The sequence below is a fragment of the Larus michahellis genome, chromosome 2 (genome assembly GCF_964199755.1).
Source record: "Larus michahellis chromosome 2, bLarMic1.1, whole genome shotgun sequence".
NCBI lineage: Eukaryota > Metazoa > Chordata > Aves > Charadriiformes > Laridae > Larus > Larus michahellis.
This window is the reverse complement of record NC_133897.1, coordinates 98,106,764-98,122,232: the sequence shown is the minus strand read 5'-3', so window position 1 is coordinate 98,122,232 and position 15,469 is coordinate 98,106,764. Positions and strand designations below refer to the sequence as shown.

The 15,469-nt window shown below is 43.0% G+C and overlaps 1 protein-coding gene across 1 annotated transcript; it reads left to right on the top strand.

The window, feature by feature from the left end:
* Window positions 1-4,234: 4,234 nt before the first annotated feature.
* FRRS1L (ferric chelate reductase 1 like) lies at window positions 4,235-12,609 on the top strand. The gene is made up of 5 exons (XM_074576343.1): window positions 4,235-4,513; window positions 6,339-6,423; window positions 6,918-7,056; window positions 10,207-10,453; window positions 10,920-12,609. Exons 1-5 carry the CDS (start codon window positions 4,306-4,308, stop codon window positions 11,090-11,092), a joined length of 852 nt encoding a protein of 283 aa, XP_074432444.1. The 5' UTR covers window positions 4,235-4,305; the 3' UTR covers window positions 11,093-12,609.
* Window positions 12,610-15,469: the final 2,860 nt, after the last annotated feature.

Genomic DNA, 15,469 nt, shown 5'->3' with positions numbered 1-15,469 from the left:
GCACTTCCTAAAAAATGTGAAAAGTTTTGCTCCAAACCCGCCTGGTGCATATTGTGCCACCATCTGGCGGATCTGGCTTTCAGGGTAGATTTACCTCCCAACACCGCTTTCACGCTGGGGTAGCAAAGAATGCCAGAGAGCTAAAAAAAAATGCAGTCTTGGGAGAAAAGACATAAGCTGCCTGATGTAAACCAACACACACACAAAAAAAGCTGCACAGTTTTAATATACCTTGGGAAGGGTCCTTAGCGCTTATTGAAGCAAAACTCATGCTGATTTAGTGTCTAAGACTGGTGGTCTTAGTCTTTGGTGTATGTTATGCTTTTGGAAAAGAACTTGGAGACATTGCTTTTTTCCTACTTTAGATTAATTTTATAGACAGTGCTGTTGTGAGCAGTACTGGCTGCAGAGGCACGACTGCCCTTGGAGGAAGACCAGCTACATAACTCAGTGGAGGCAGAAAAAGAAAGATTTAGCAGTGCTGAGCAAAAGATGATCTAATAATCTAATGCAGTTTTTATTTGGATGATAACATATTTAGAGTTTATATTTCCTTGCCTTTCTCCAGAAGACCCAAAGCAGTACCATGCCTCCAAAAAGCTCACTTACCTTTTTGCTTAGTAGCTTTCAGAAATCCTTTTCCTCCGTACTGTTTTGGTTTTCCTAAGGTGATCCCTTAGTTTTCATTTTTCTTGTAGTAGATATTCTTAATGAACTGGCATTTGACATTTTTTTTCCTGCGTTGACCAGTTTTATACAACATTGTGAAACAGCTTTGACTGCAAGAAATTCCTTGCATATTTTCTCCCATACCTTAGTCTAAGTAACTGACAGAGCAAGTGTGTTTCTGTAGAGTCACGGGTAGTTAACTAGAGCACAGGACAAATGACTATTAATGAAACTCAGCTGACTTCTCAATTTCTAAAATTCGTATTGTTGTTTAATAAAGGAAAGCCCCAGATAAATTCCTGGTAAGGTAGACACATTCACCCCATTGAACAAGACTGTGGTGAGGGTTTGAGAAAACCGTGTATGAATTACAAATTCTGGTTCAGGTTATTGTAAGAAAACTGCTGTCTCGGAAGTCATTTTGTTAGTCAGCCCTGCTGGATACATACTGAGTTTTCAATATATGTCGCTTTGATGGAAATAACCAGGAGCACTAAACTTGAAGGAGCTGTTCCTGAGGCATGGATATGCTGAGGAAGGAGCTGGGAAGAGACAGGGCAGTATGAACTTGACCAGCTTCAGCTTTTTGGGGTGAACTGGGATGAGCAGTAGCTCATCAAGAGCTGAGTGAGGAAGTTGAGCCTTTTATAAGAGAACTATCAAATGGAGAAAACACGCTAGATCATGCTGTGTTTTCACAGAAGCAGAAAAGCAACTGGATGGGGCAGAATCCAGCCTAACTGGCCGCAGCAGCCTGGGAGAGGAACTTGTTTGACCTGGGTGGTCCCAAAGGATGCTGTATTAGGGGTTTCTGTAGCCTAATGGTCCGCCAGCATCACTGGCCTTTCCCCTCTCCTCTCTTCGTTACTCAGGTCACGCTCTCATACGACTAGTGCGGTTTTGCCCTCCTCGTTCCACCCCAGCACGGGAGCTGCAGCCACTCCTGAATAACACAGTTAGAGACCCTGAGACAAACTTTTTTTCTGAGTGTCTGTTACGTGAACTTATTCCCGAAGCTTTAATTTCTAGCCCAAATACCCCGAAACGCGTGAGCCTGCAGAAGACGTGTGCATTGGGTGACAAACAGAGCCAAGACAGAAGGGCAGGGCGGGCCTCAAGGGATGGCTGGGGATAATCCCCATCTCCAGCTCTGGGAAGACACCGCTAGACCAACCAAGCACTAGCACCAGAGAATTGTTCAAGCGAGGGCAAATAATCATGCAAGGAATTTGAACTGCTGGATTCCCCTGAGGTGGTGGCGCAAGAACTGGTGGAAATGACCACATCTCCAATTCACTGAAAGCAAGAGGACTCCTGCTGTCAGAGGATGGCGATGCCTCCCAACCTGCGTCATGTGTATGTGCCATCTAAGAAAGGCGTTAGCAGCACATGCAAGCTGAGAAATATGGCATTTGGAAAGTTTGGGCGTTTGAGGATTAAGGGTGTTCGTGAAACATCAGTTTGGACTCCTTCTGCTAAAGCTTTTTTTGATGGCCACCTTAATTACTTGGTCAGATAAGGATCTGCCCTGCAGAACTGCTGCCCCTCGGGCAGTGCTGTTGGTTTCAGCGTAGACCTTTCTGCCTGCTGAAAACTGAAGGCACTTGTTGGTGCTCCACCAGTCTCAATATGATCTTGCTTTCTATAAGCAACCCATTTTTGTGACAGTGACAACCTTCAGGCAAACACAAGAGGTTCTACTAAGTAAAAAAAATGTGTCTGGAGTATTTTAATTTCAATTTTTCAGGATTTACTAGGAGGGAGACACATGCAGTAGGGTCAGTCTGTTAGCTGTATCTTCACCTTAGAAAATCAGTGCAGCTCCACTGTAATCACAGACAGCTATCTTAGCCGTCAGATGTAAAACGATAGATGTCATGTTGGTATAAGCAATACACGATAAATATCCTTAGTGTTTACTATAGCTGTGAAGCATCGCCTGTATGGCAGTGCGCTAAAGCCTGTTTCCAGGGAGGAAAAACCAGCATGCAGCTGACAGCTGTTCCCTCGCTGAGCAAATGCTTCTTCGCAGGCATCACAACCCTCAGCTCGCTATTTCAAAAAGAAGACGGGGGGCCTTCATCAGAGTTGATTATTGTCAGAAAGAATAAGCTGCAGCCTTATTTTCCTGTTAGCCTGATTTATAAGGGTTTTTCTATTGCCATTTGTTTGCTTGTCTTCCACTGGCCCGGTAAAGTTTGCCACGCTCAGCGAGGTGGGAAGAAGGAACTTATTATTTTGCACTACAGCTTGGTGTTGCTCTCCCATAGCTTTTCGCATACGCCACTACGGAATGTGTTGAATTTGCACGCGACTGAAATTGCTTTTGCAACTTATTTTTTACCTCTACGTGGTTGTTCCTCTATTTGGAGCGAGAGATAGCAAGCCACTCCACTGGACTAAAGCGTGGAGATGTGAATTAACGCCCAGCTGGGGACACGCTGGTATTAGAAGCAACTGCTCAGCCCAAGGGAACGAACTCATCCCTAACGCAGCCTAGGTCTCAGGCAGTCTCAGTGCCCCAACAAAAAGTAACTCAGTTCAGTCATCGATAGTAAAAAAGATTTAAAATGAGGGTTATTTTAATTTTCAGAATACTGCCGACTGCTGCGTTTTCTTCTCTCTCCCTCCATCCTTCCCCCCCGCCCCGATGTTTTGCTGAATTTTCTTCCAGACTCTCAGAGGGGGGAGTGTAACCATGCATAACAATACAAAAAAGAAATTATAGTTATAACCAGAAGACGGCAATTCAAACCCCAGGAAAGAGATGCTTGGGCTAACATGGGAGACGAAAGGTCATTGCTCCTCCATCAACCCATTGATACCATGGCAAGACCAGAACGCAAATGCATCCTTAACACCTAGCAGCACCTCCAGCATCACCTACAAGGGTCCAGACAAGGCTCTGGGAGCACACTGGTCTTGCCTTCCATCCTGCCAGGTTTTCAGCACATTCCTAGCGCTGCGGTTACATCCCATAAAACACAAAGCAAGGACACGCAATCGGACAGTGTGGGGTTTTACCTGAAACGGGTGCTAAGCTGCGCGGTGCCGTCAGTCCCATCTCAGAAGTCATTAAAAATAAATAAAAGAAAATAAAAATAAAACAAGAAAAGAGATAAGTTCGCCCAGCAATGACCGAGCGGGATTTACCGCGTCCTCTTGAAGCACATGCTGAGAGGCTTTGGTGAATCGAGGCCATGGGGACGGTGCGGTGCTGCCCCCCGAGAGGGGTGCAAGGTGTGCCCACGGGGGGGCAGCCGCCGGGTAGGGTGTGCTGTGGGGGTGCTCCCTGCCGTGGGGCTGGGGGAAGCCGGCCAGCAGGGAAGGCCACCGTCCCCCCCTTCGGCGGTGGCCCCGGCGGGAGGGCTCGGGGCTGGGACGGGGCTGGGGTGACCCGCACTCCCCGCACCCCCCAGCCCCCACGCACCCCCCCCCGCACACACCGCCCCGACATTTTTTCCCCCAAACACCCTCCCCCGCCGTCCCTTCACCCACCCCCCCCGCCCCATCCGCAGCCCCTCCGGCACCGCCCGGCCCCAGGGCCGCCCCCCCTCCCCCGCCGCCTCCACGGCTCCGCCGGCGGCGGCGGCGCAGGATCCGCCGCCTCCCCGCCCCGCCGCCGCCGCCGCCGCCATGGCGGTGCGGAGCCGCGGCGCTTGGCGGCGGCTCTTGCTGCTGCTGCTGCTGGCCGGCTCCGCCGCCAGCCCGGCGGAGGAAGGCGGCGGGCGGCGGGAGGCGGGCGGCGGCGAGCAGGGCGAGGAGGCGGCGCGGCCTCACCACGACTCCTCGTACGGCACCTTCGCCAGCGAGTTCTACGACCTGCGCTACCTCTCCGAGGAGGGTGCGGCGGCCGGCGGGGAGTGGGGCTTGGCGGGGTTGGGGGGGGCGCAGGCGGGGCGAGCCCGGTGCGGGGAAGGGAGGGCGAGACCGGGCCGGGCCCGGCCGGGCGGTTGGCGGCGGCCCGGCGGTTGGCGGTTGGCGGCGGCGGCGTTCAGCACGACGGCCAGCGCCCGCCGCCATCTTCCGCCCGCCCGGCCCTGCCGCTGCGGGCAGCGGGGCCGGCAGCGGAGGGGAGCCCCGGGCGGCCTCACCGACGGCCGGGCCCTCCGCGGGGACCGCGGAAGAGGCACCCCCGGGCCCGGGGAGACCCCCAGACCGCCCCCCTCCAAAGCAGCCCGCGGCGGGCGGCAGAGCAGGGGGAGGCGGCGGGAGCCGGGGAGGGGGACGGGGGCTCCGAGGGGCTCCGTCCCCGTCCCGCGGAGTGGCTTGTCGCCTTCCGAGGTGCCGACCCACTCGTGAAAAGCTTAGCCGGCTGCTGACTTACAAGGAGCCCTGTGTTCTGCCCTTTTCGAAATGCCCCGCGGTGTCTTTAAGTTGATAAGAAATACAGTGGTCGCATCTGGGTTTTGTGGTTTTTTTCTTTTCTTTTTTTTTTTTTTTTTTTAAGTTACAAATGTCAGAATGTTAAAACTCCAGAATTGTGGCTAGGCTGCCTTGAAACCCGGTTGTTTGATGATGCATGTGGGGAAAAAAAAAAAAAAAAAGGAAGAAGTGAGAAGAGAAGATGTCCTGTGACCAGGCTTTTGGTGATACCCTGCTACAGGCTGGGGTGAAATTTTGCTAACTTCATGCGTTTAGGCTGGCAAATTCACCCAGGCACCTGATACGGTTAATGGAGGCTGTAATTTGGAGCTTATGGCACACTTAGTCTCTCCATTGGCATTGTCAGAAATCTAGGAAAGTGAATCAGGGCTCCCAACGTTACGTGCTCCTGAAAGCGTGTAAGGTAAATATTCCTGTGTGTCTGCAGACGCTGTAACTAACGCTGCGGTGTTTATTTCCCATTCCATGAAGCACTTTCAGAGGATTTTCTAGTTTCACAACCAGCAATTTGGTTTTCGGTTGGCTAAATAGAAGAACATCCTATTAAAATATCTGTGTTTGTGCAACAGACACAAACTTCTACAAGCCAAGACAGAAGAGGTCTGTTTGCAAGTCTTTGCATTTTCTCTTTAGTGTACTAAGCAGACAGGGGGTTGCTTGGAGTCATAACTCCCATTGTCCGGCTTTTTTGGGTCTTAGCTTGCAAGTGATTGCCGGTCATCACTGCAGGCAGTTTTGATAATCTCTGACCTTTTATCACAATGCCTGTTATATTTTACTTCTTAATGGAGGATGTGTTGTAAGGTCCTTTTGGTATCCACTCCTACGGCTCTGAATCCGGTGCCCTGCATTTATACCCAATACTGTCATTTATGGCTAAGGAGTCAGATTTAGTTCCCTTACGGATTTCCCGAGGGCACTCAGAGTGCACAGAGAGATAGCTGCGTGGAGATCCCTAATTGTTAATTGACTGCACTATTCCGTATTCCTGCCGCTTTAAGTTAACTTTTGCCCTCAGTGTAGCAAAGCCATGCTCCGGCATCCTTCTCCCTTCTTGACAAATGTAGGAAACCCGAGAAAATTTTAGATTTCAGTTATCATTGTTACTTTGGTACCTGGATCCAGGACCATCTGAGCAAGAGATTGCATATGTGACAAAGTAGTCCCTCATCTGAACAACTCAGTTGTCAGCAAAGTAAATGCTATTGGAACCCTTTCTCCTTTATATTATTGCTTTTTAATCCTTGCATTTTATTTAGTAATGATTCATTCTGATTATACAGGTTACCCTTTCCCTACTGCTCCTCCTGTGGATCCGTTTGCAAAAATCCGAGTGGATGACTGTGGAAAGACCAAGGGATGCTTCAGGTCAGTCTGAGATAAGACTGTGGATACCTTTATGTTTGCAAATGCTGACTGATTGCATTGGAGACTTTGGTAAATGGTCCATATTTATTTTAGTACATGTTTATTTTTTAAGAACATACTTTGTAGTTATGGACTATATTATTTGCGCAAACTAGATTATTTAAGGGTGTATGTCATAGTTATGGACCTACAGTTATTTCATATTTCTTGTATTTTCATGAAGCACTTAGGAAAACAGGGCTAGGAAGGTTAACAGAGTAATACTGTGTGTAATTAATTGCTTGCTGTACTGTTTAAAAACTATACGTTCTTACAGTAAAGGAGTAATAACTGCAAACACTTAATTAATGGTATTTTGTGTATAGCATAATATAATATGTTTTACTGCCATTATACCAAAATGCATTCTTTTATTTTTTTCTTGCATAAACGTAATTAAGGTCCATAGAAGGAAACTGCGAGGAAAAGTTACATGTATTTCCAATTCCATTTAGGTACGGAAAACCTGGATGCAACGCAGAGACTTGTGACTACTTTCTAAGTTACCGTAGAATAGGAGCTGATGTTGAATTTGAGTTGAGTGCCGATACTGATGGCTGGGTGGCGGTGGGATTTTCCTCAGACAAGAAAATGGTGAGACACGTACAGTTCTTCATGTTGACAGTGTGCACACTTTTACATGCTAGGATATAAATGGTTTATATTTGATCTGTCTCAAACAGAGCATATAAGGAAAAAATGGACTGGATGAAAACAAAGCACTGTTTGGTAGCCAGCCTGGGAGCGGAAGGCAGGCCTACTGCCTCCCAGAAAACTGCCTCATCCTTGCTAACGTGTCCTTTCCCTTCTTCTCTGAGAAATACAACAGTATTTTGGTTCAGCTCTGAATGTCTGAATGTTATTAGATTTTTGCCTTTTTATTTGAAAAGCCCTCAGGGGTAAAGCTAATTCACATGAAAATGTCCTTTCGAGCTTTATGTCAGTGTTACTTGGACAAAAAGCACATCAGAAACTAAGTAGCGAATAATTTTATTCTTCAGTAGATCAGCTGACTTTCAGCAATATAAATATGGCTTTTACCGTTAAACTTTGGAAATCTTTTTGTTTCTTTCATTCCTGTGTTGTTCCCTGTTGTTCCTTCCCTGTTGTTCCAGGGAAGCCAGAAATGTGTGACAAAATGACTCCTGCTAATTTAAACATACACACTCCAGACAGAAGTCTTGTTAAGATTTCTCTCTCCTGGATTTTATTGGGTTTGGTTTTATGCTTATTCCTGTGCTTACTTTTTCATTCAAAAGCTTCACTTTTCATTGTCTTTCAATAAGCAAAACAGGAGCATGTACTGTGCAAACTTTAAAAAACCTGAGCAACAGACGACTTATCCAAAGATGTTTTGTCCGTGATCCTTGGTAAAATGTTTAGCATTAAAACGCAGTTCATAATGTAGGTGTTCATATACAGAAACACTCCCGAGTATATAAAACAATACTGAGCCTATGTCCTAAATCGCAAGTCAGAGGACAGGACTGCTTCTTGTACAGTTGTAAGCAGTAATCTGGAAAAAATACAGAATTTGACGTCCCAGGCTAGGACCACAAAAATGAATGGGAAGACTTGTGCTGACTTCATGTTTTATGAGACCCAAAATGAGAAATAGAAATAAAACGTGAGGGGGGGTGCTTTCCACTCATTACTATATATGTTTTAATATGGCACTGTAAATAAACACAATAAAGATAGAAGTCTTTTGTGTCACAAAGAACAGTTCACGTTGCAAGAAATAGTTCATGTTTTTAATGTTGTGAGGAACAGCTTTACAGCTGAATTTTGGGAAGAGTTTGGATGCCTGGAAATGCAAGTACTCCAGAGGGTTTTCAAAGCAGCTCAGCAGGCTTAAGTATTTGGCCCCGGGCTATCAGAGATGGCTTGACCACTTTGTAACTCTGATATACCTGCGGTAGATCCCAGGGTCCCACCTCCTGCACCTCATCAGCCCCTTGGAAAGCACCCGTCAATTTTCAGCCCAGGCACAGCAAGCAGCATGCTAAGTCTCAGCTTCTGGTAAGAAGAATAAAGTCGGCGTGAAGTATTTGTCTTCGTCTCTCGTTCTCCTGCTGGCTTCATCCTTTTTCGTAACTTCCAGGATGTTTTGGTGTCCTGGGATACGGAGGCTGTAATGGTAAAATGACTGTGGGTTAAAACAGCTTGGCTGTGAGAAGCGGGCTGTGCCTTGGAGGCCCTAATCAAAACGGTGTGGCCTGAATCACTACAGAAGTTCAGGAAAAAAACCTATTTTGTGACCTCAATAGAATTTTTTTTTTTTTTAAGGCCTGTGACCTGTTTCTTTGTCTCAAATAACATTATGCTTTTCCACTTGCAGGCTTTGGTGCCTAGGCAGGATTTTGTAATGTCATTCTATTAGTTGAGATTCAGAATGCTTTTTTATTTCCTTAATTTTTTTTTCTATGTGACAACAGCTTTATTTTTGCCTCTGTACTTAAGTCTGAGGGATTTGTGCTCAGATGTATAAAAATTAATCTTGGAAAATAAGTTATGGAGAGCAAGGATAGGCTCAAGACAGAAGCTAGAAAGGTTGCCTGTAACAGCACCGAGGAACAGAAACTGTTCAAGCATGTGTTTTACCTTGTTTTCCCCTTTCCCCCTCACTTTTGGCAGATCTTTTACAAATCCACGTAGCAATATTCACAGAGAGATTAAATGCACCCTTTTCCTCTCCTTTGCCTCTTAACAAAGAACCGAAAGATGGTCACGCTAGCAAGCATCATTTCTATCCTCAGCATGACATATTAGAAAGATTAGTATTGGAGAAGTAGGGCCGTATTTAATATGGCACTGATAACCTGTGGCAGTGGTGTTCAGTAAAATGGCATTCGTCCAACTTGCACAGTGTTTTAATGGTTCTAGATACAAGGCTTCTATGATACTAAGGCTTTCTGCTCCTAAAATGAATCCTAATCCCTGAGTGACACAGTGCTCTACCCCTTTGGCAGTGACTGTTCTAGCAACTGGTTTAATATTTCTACGAATGACCTTTACAAACAGTTGCCTTGCACTGCCTTCTGTCCGTTGTTTCTTTGCTTGACTGTAATGCTTGGTGGCTGTTTATGCTATGTGAAGAAGCACATATTGATTACTTTTTTTCTTGTATCTTATGGAATCCTGTTACTACATGCTGAACATTTTCATTTTCTCTTAAGAGATACAAGAAGTGATATTCCGTTAAGTGAACATGAGAAGAGATTAAAGACAGACCATAATTTGTCCTATTATTTTCACATATTTAGGAAATTTATCTCTGCTATTTTAATAAATTATATTGGTTTTCTGTCCGTGATTTGATGCAGTGGATTTTGTACACTTCAAGGATTCAAGATCGCCAGTTTTTATGAAGCAGGATCCCAGAACTTCATAAATAACAAAAGAAAGCAGCCTCCCACTGTTCAATTACTGATGTGATGTCAGGGTGATATAATGTCTTACAAATATGTTATATATGTTAGGTAAAATAACTCTTAGAAAGACACAAAAGAGAATTCAGGGATAGTAAGGGTAAGTATATATTCCTATCTACTTCGTGCTTTTCAATCTGATTGAAGACACGTGGTTAGGGAAACCCATATTTGTGTATATATAGCTTTGAAAGAAGGAACGAGAGCACCGGGTTTAGTTAGTAGTTTTTAATAATTAAAACTATATACATAAATGAGGAAATGCTTTGTGACACTTTTGGTTTCCTTCTACCCGTATGTCTTTGCCGTGCAGGGAGGAGATGATGTCATGGCTTGTGTTCATGATGATAACGGAAGAGTCCGAATACAGCACTTCTATAATGTCGGTCAGTGGGCTAAAGAAATCCAGAGAAATCCTGCTAGAGATGAAGAAGGGGTTTTTGAAAACAATCGCGTAACATGTCGATTCAAGCGTCCGGTATACGTTCCCCGAGAGGAAACCATCGTAGATCTGCACTTGAGCTGGTACTACCTGTTTGCTTGGGGTCCAGCAATTCAGGGTGAGTTGATTTCCGTGCTTCTGACAGAACTGGGGTGTCAAAATCGATAAGTGTCTTTCAATTACAATATTCTTACTAGATGGCTTTTTTTTCCAATAAACTAAAATTCTGACAGCATGAGGCTTAAAAACAGATAAAAAGAAAGACAAGGTAAATAACAGAGTCCTACATGTTGTGTTTTCTTGGCTATATCGTTACTACCCCCACTTCCCAAAGCTAAATTTAGAAGAACTTCATAACCAGAAGTTGGGAATTCCTTTGAAGGATGTTTATTGTTTATTTGAAATTCATTTGTTTTATTGAGAAGTTTAATTCCAGGAAGCAGAGAAATAATCCTACTCGCTGACAGCGTAATATTGCATGCTCCTGTAGGTTTGAAAATTCCTTGGCTGTCTATGTGTTTCTGTGGTAGAGTTACAGAAAAAATGCATCTGACGTTATTTCTTTCTGCCCTTACCTGTTAAAGGTTCTATAACTCGTCATGATATAGACTCACCACCCGTATCAGAGCGTGTTGTCAGTATTTACAAGTATGAAGATATTTTCATGCCATCAGCTGCCTATCAGACCTTCTCTTCTCCATTCTGCTTGCTCCTCATTGTTGCACTGACCTTCTATTTATTGATGGGAACCCCATGAGCGACGGAAAATAGCAAGAATTTGGCAGTGGAAGTTTCTCAGGATGGACTGCTATACGGATGGACGATGCATTTTTCTATGGGAATTTATATCACACCGCCATCATCATCTAGCTGCTTTTGAACATAGTTAGCTTCTCAGAAGAATGAAATAACCATCTCCTTTGAGTGGCAGAGTGGTGGCAAATCATTTAAGAATAATCAGTGAACACATAGGAGAATATTTTCAGTGTTGTGACTACTTGCTTAAAGAAAAGGAGACTTTTGTAAAATCAGTATGCGTGCATGCGTGCGTGTGTATGTGTGTTTGGAAGGGGTGTCTGTATGTGTGTTTAGGTGAATTTAGCGATGGACATCTTATCAAATAACAAAATTGCCTTCCAAATTGCTCCCAAAAAGCAAATTTGGGAAAACATTATAAAGCTGTTTGGTAGTTTTGGTGCAGACAGCACAAGTCCAAGTGTGGTTTCTGAACTTAAGATCAGGATACCGACATAGCAGTATAAAACCTGCCCTTCAGTAATGGACAGTTCTCCCAGATGTTTTTATATTTATCAAGGTTTACTTGCTCTGGTACTTTCCAAAACTAAACTTGCATAATCAAGCATTAACATGATTTTTTTCAATGGAAAAGAGGTGGTGAATGTCTTTATAACAATAGTGTTTCAACAGCCTTCTTGAAAGAAATGGCTGCTTCTTTTATGAGTGGGATATAAAGTTGTTTAAACAAAGGGAAGGAAGAATACAGGAATGTAAATTCTCCGTACATAGGAAAACCAGATGTAAAACATAGAGAATATAGAAGTTCCCAACAAGCCATAAGTCGTCCTCCCAATAGATTAAACCATTTTTTCTCTTTTTGTGAAAAAACAGTAATATTGCTGACATGTAAATATGTTTTTAAGCAGTTGTGTAGTAGTATGAAGTAATCTGGTTTTCTGTGTCGTATGCCTGTATATCCCGTTCATGTTAAAGATGAATATGGGCAGCTGGTGTTAACTTACAAAGAAATGGAAATATAATGAAGATTATTTGTTAGGAAAAGTAGGGATTAATAAGAAGAACGGTATCTTTAGTTTCATCAACCAATGCTAAAATGTAGTTACTGTGGAAAAAGATGAGCTAAAGAGGAAATACATTATGGTTTTTTTATCACCAATAAATATTACAAAGATGAGTGATGAGTATTACCGAAATTTAAAGTGTCAAGAGGTATTTATGAGCCACGGGATATTATGAAAAACTTTGATTTCTTGTGGAGAATTTCTGTTCTTCACGTAGTAGGAAGTGTATGACATGTATACACGTAGTAGTCAAACGTGCATATAGATAAGGTTGCTCATTCAGTTCCCAACTTGCATTAAAATTCTATTTAAATAGAATTAAAATTTGAATTGTGCCAAAGTTCTATCTAATGTGGCATGCTTGAGGACTCTGTAACATAGGATCTGGTAAAGTATGCGATGAACCACATTTCTATTTTCCTCATTGCTGAATAGAGTAAAAAGATTAACTAGCTTTGCTGGGTTTGCATCATTATTCACAGACTGAAGTTTGTAGATTAATTTTTTTTAGGCTCAGCCTTCTCCAAATCTATGCTTAAAGTATATGAAATAGGTTTGAGGAGGAATTTATCTCCATCACAAACACTTTATCCCCTTTTCAAAAAGAAGATTGCTTAGTAATATATACTTTCATTGATGTCTTTAAGAATTTGTTCACTTAAAATTGCTGGACTAGAGTTCAGGAAGGGGAAGAGAAATTCAGAATGAAGTCAACTTTAAAAGTGCATATAGTAGCTTGATTTAGTGTAAATTACTTCTCTCAGGTTGGATAGGCTACTCATCGTCTGATGAAATACATAGTGGAGATCACTGAATAAGGAAGGTTGGCTTTGGTCCATCATAGCTGTAAAACTGAGCTTTAAAATTGGCTGAAGCAAAGAGCTGAAGCCTTGGATAACGAGTTTTATATTCAGCAACCAGGTGAAGTGAAGAAATCATTAGGGCAAATTCTTTTTCCCTTGTGCTAATTTGTAGGCAGCTGAGAGAGCTGAGATATTGCCGTTGCTTCTCAGAGATCGCAGCTACTTAAAGTAGCCCCAGGGTTGCTTTAGTTTATGGCCTTGTATTTACTGTTTTAGTTTCAGGTACTTACCTGATTACTCAATAAAGGGCTAACCTAATAATTGAAAGGTACTAAAGTAGGGTAGAAGCCCATTTTGGCTCCGCTTCTCTTCTTTAATATAGTGCTGGGTTTAGGATAGCCTGGCTGGACAGGTGCGTTAAAGAGGATAATGGTAATAATGAGGTAAACACGCAACACCCATAGAGCTGCTTTCCACTTACATGGAATCAGCCGTGTTTAAATTTCAGGCTCTAAAGCAACAGCAAACTCAGAGCAGAGGCAGAGCTGCTCTTTGTGGTAGCCAGGGTACATCCACTGCAAAGTATAAACTGCTTCAGTCTTCAGCTCTTCTCAGGTAAGGTAAAAATACAGTTTCTTGCCTCTTTCAGGTTACTTGTTAAGTATGCTGGCTTGGTGGTTTTGTTGTCATATTTTTCTCTTGTTGAAGTATTAGCAGAAATGTGCACTTCAAAGTACTTAATTAAAACTAATTAAGTATTTCTAATCAAATGGGAGGAATAAAAGTCCACATCAAGCAGCAAACCAATCTATTCTTTGGCATTTCAACTGATGTTGAGTTCAGCTAGTAGCTAGTAAACTCTTCCAAAATTTTGCATACTACTTCCCAGATAGTAAAGCTATAATTCCTGCTCTAAACACTTTGCAGATAGCAGAGGTAAAATACAAGAAAGCTTAAGGAGAGCTGAAAATAACTGTGGCAGACTAGACGGAGGAGTTGGGGTAACTTTCTTTTAGTGAAAGGAGTTTGCTGTCTTGTGGCATTTTGTATGAGAGTTGCTCTTCAGAGTGGGAAAAGCAGGAATAGGAGACTCAAGTTGACAAAGAAGGTGCGAGTGCTTAGAGGCTAGTAGTTGGGAAGAAGTATGAGAAGAAAAAGGCCATAAGAGAAATGTAAAGGCTTTAATTCAATGGTACTTACTTGTGTATGATACTGGGTAAATCGTAACGTTTGAGTGGGTGCGGTGACTTGTCATGGAAGGTATTTTGGGTTTTGTGTTTTTTTTTTTCCCTTTTAATATTGAAAAGTAGGATCGATCCCTGTTATACAAAGATACTACAAAGTAACTTTCTTCAAAGTAATTTTGAAGTGATTAAGGCATTTCAAATAGTTCTTTGGATTTCTCTAATTAATGGGTATGTTGTGGTTTAACCCCAGCCAGTAACTAGGACCACACAGCCAGTTGCTCACACCGTGACCCCCCACTAGGATACAGAGAAAAAGGAAGGGCGAAAAAGGGGAAGAGGAAAAAAAAAAAACCAAAAACCAACAACTCGTGGGTTGAGATATTGTTTAATAGAACAGTAATGAAAAGGAAAAAATAATAATTATACTAATGGTAAAAAGAATATACAAAATAAAGTGATGCAACACAAATTTATTCTCACCACCCAATGATCGGTTGCCCGGCCTGTCTGAGCAGTGACTGAGGATCCCTGGCCAACCCCCATTTATATACTGAGCATGATGTCTATGGTATGGAATATTCCTTTGGCCAGCTTGTCCTGTCTGTGCTCCCCCTCAGCTTCTATGGGAAGCTGAAAAAGTCCTTGACTAATATAAACATCACTTAGGAACAACTAAAACAATATGTGTTATTATCATACGAAATTCAAAACACAGCAGCTACTAGGATGAAAATGAACTCTATCCCAGCTGAAACCAGGGCAAGGTACCAACACAAACTAGAGGAAAAGGTCTCCCTTTGAAAAGGCATTTCCTCCCTTTGATCTGGAAAATCAAATAATTTTTATTTCCCTCACGGTGACTACTAGCAAGCAGCTGTGAAAAAACACATTTCCAAAGTGCTTTTATTTTGAGAATTACTTGCTGTAGGATGACCTAATACATAGGCATAGAGTTTAGAAAGTGCATATATAGTGTCCTTTGGAAATTTAACTTTGATTCTTAATTAGAAAGATAGTACTGGCAAAGACCGTAAGGCATTAATTAATGTCCTTGAATACGTTCTTTCCATGCAGAACAAAATTCAGTTGTGACTATTGCTTGTTACGTTAACCATATTACTACCCTTTGCTCACTCTGTCCATCTCATCTAGAATGTTTTTTACTTAAAGTTTGTAAGTCAGTTGGAAGAGAAATCAGCTGCTTATATTTGTGGCATTGCCTGTCATAAAGGGACCTTGTTTTTTGGCTGTAGCGTCTGACTGGTACCCCACTACAAATAATAAGCTAGGCCTGAAATTACATTAGTAATAAGTAGGATGGGAA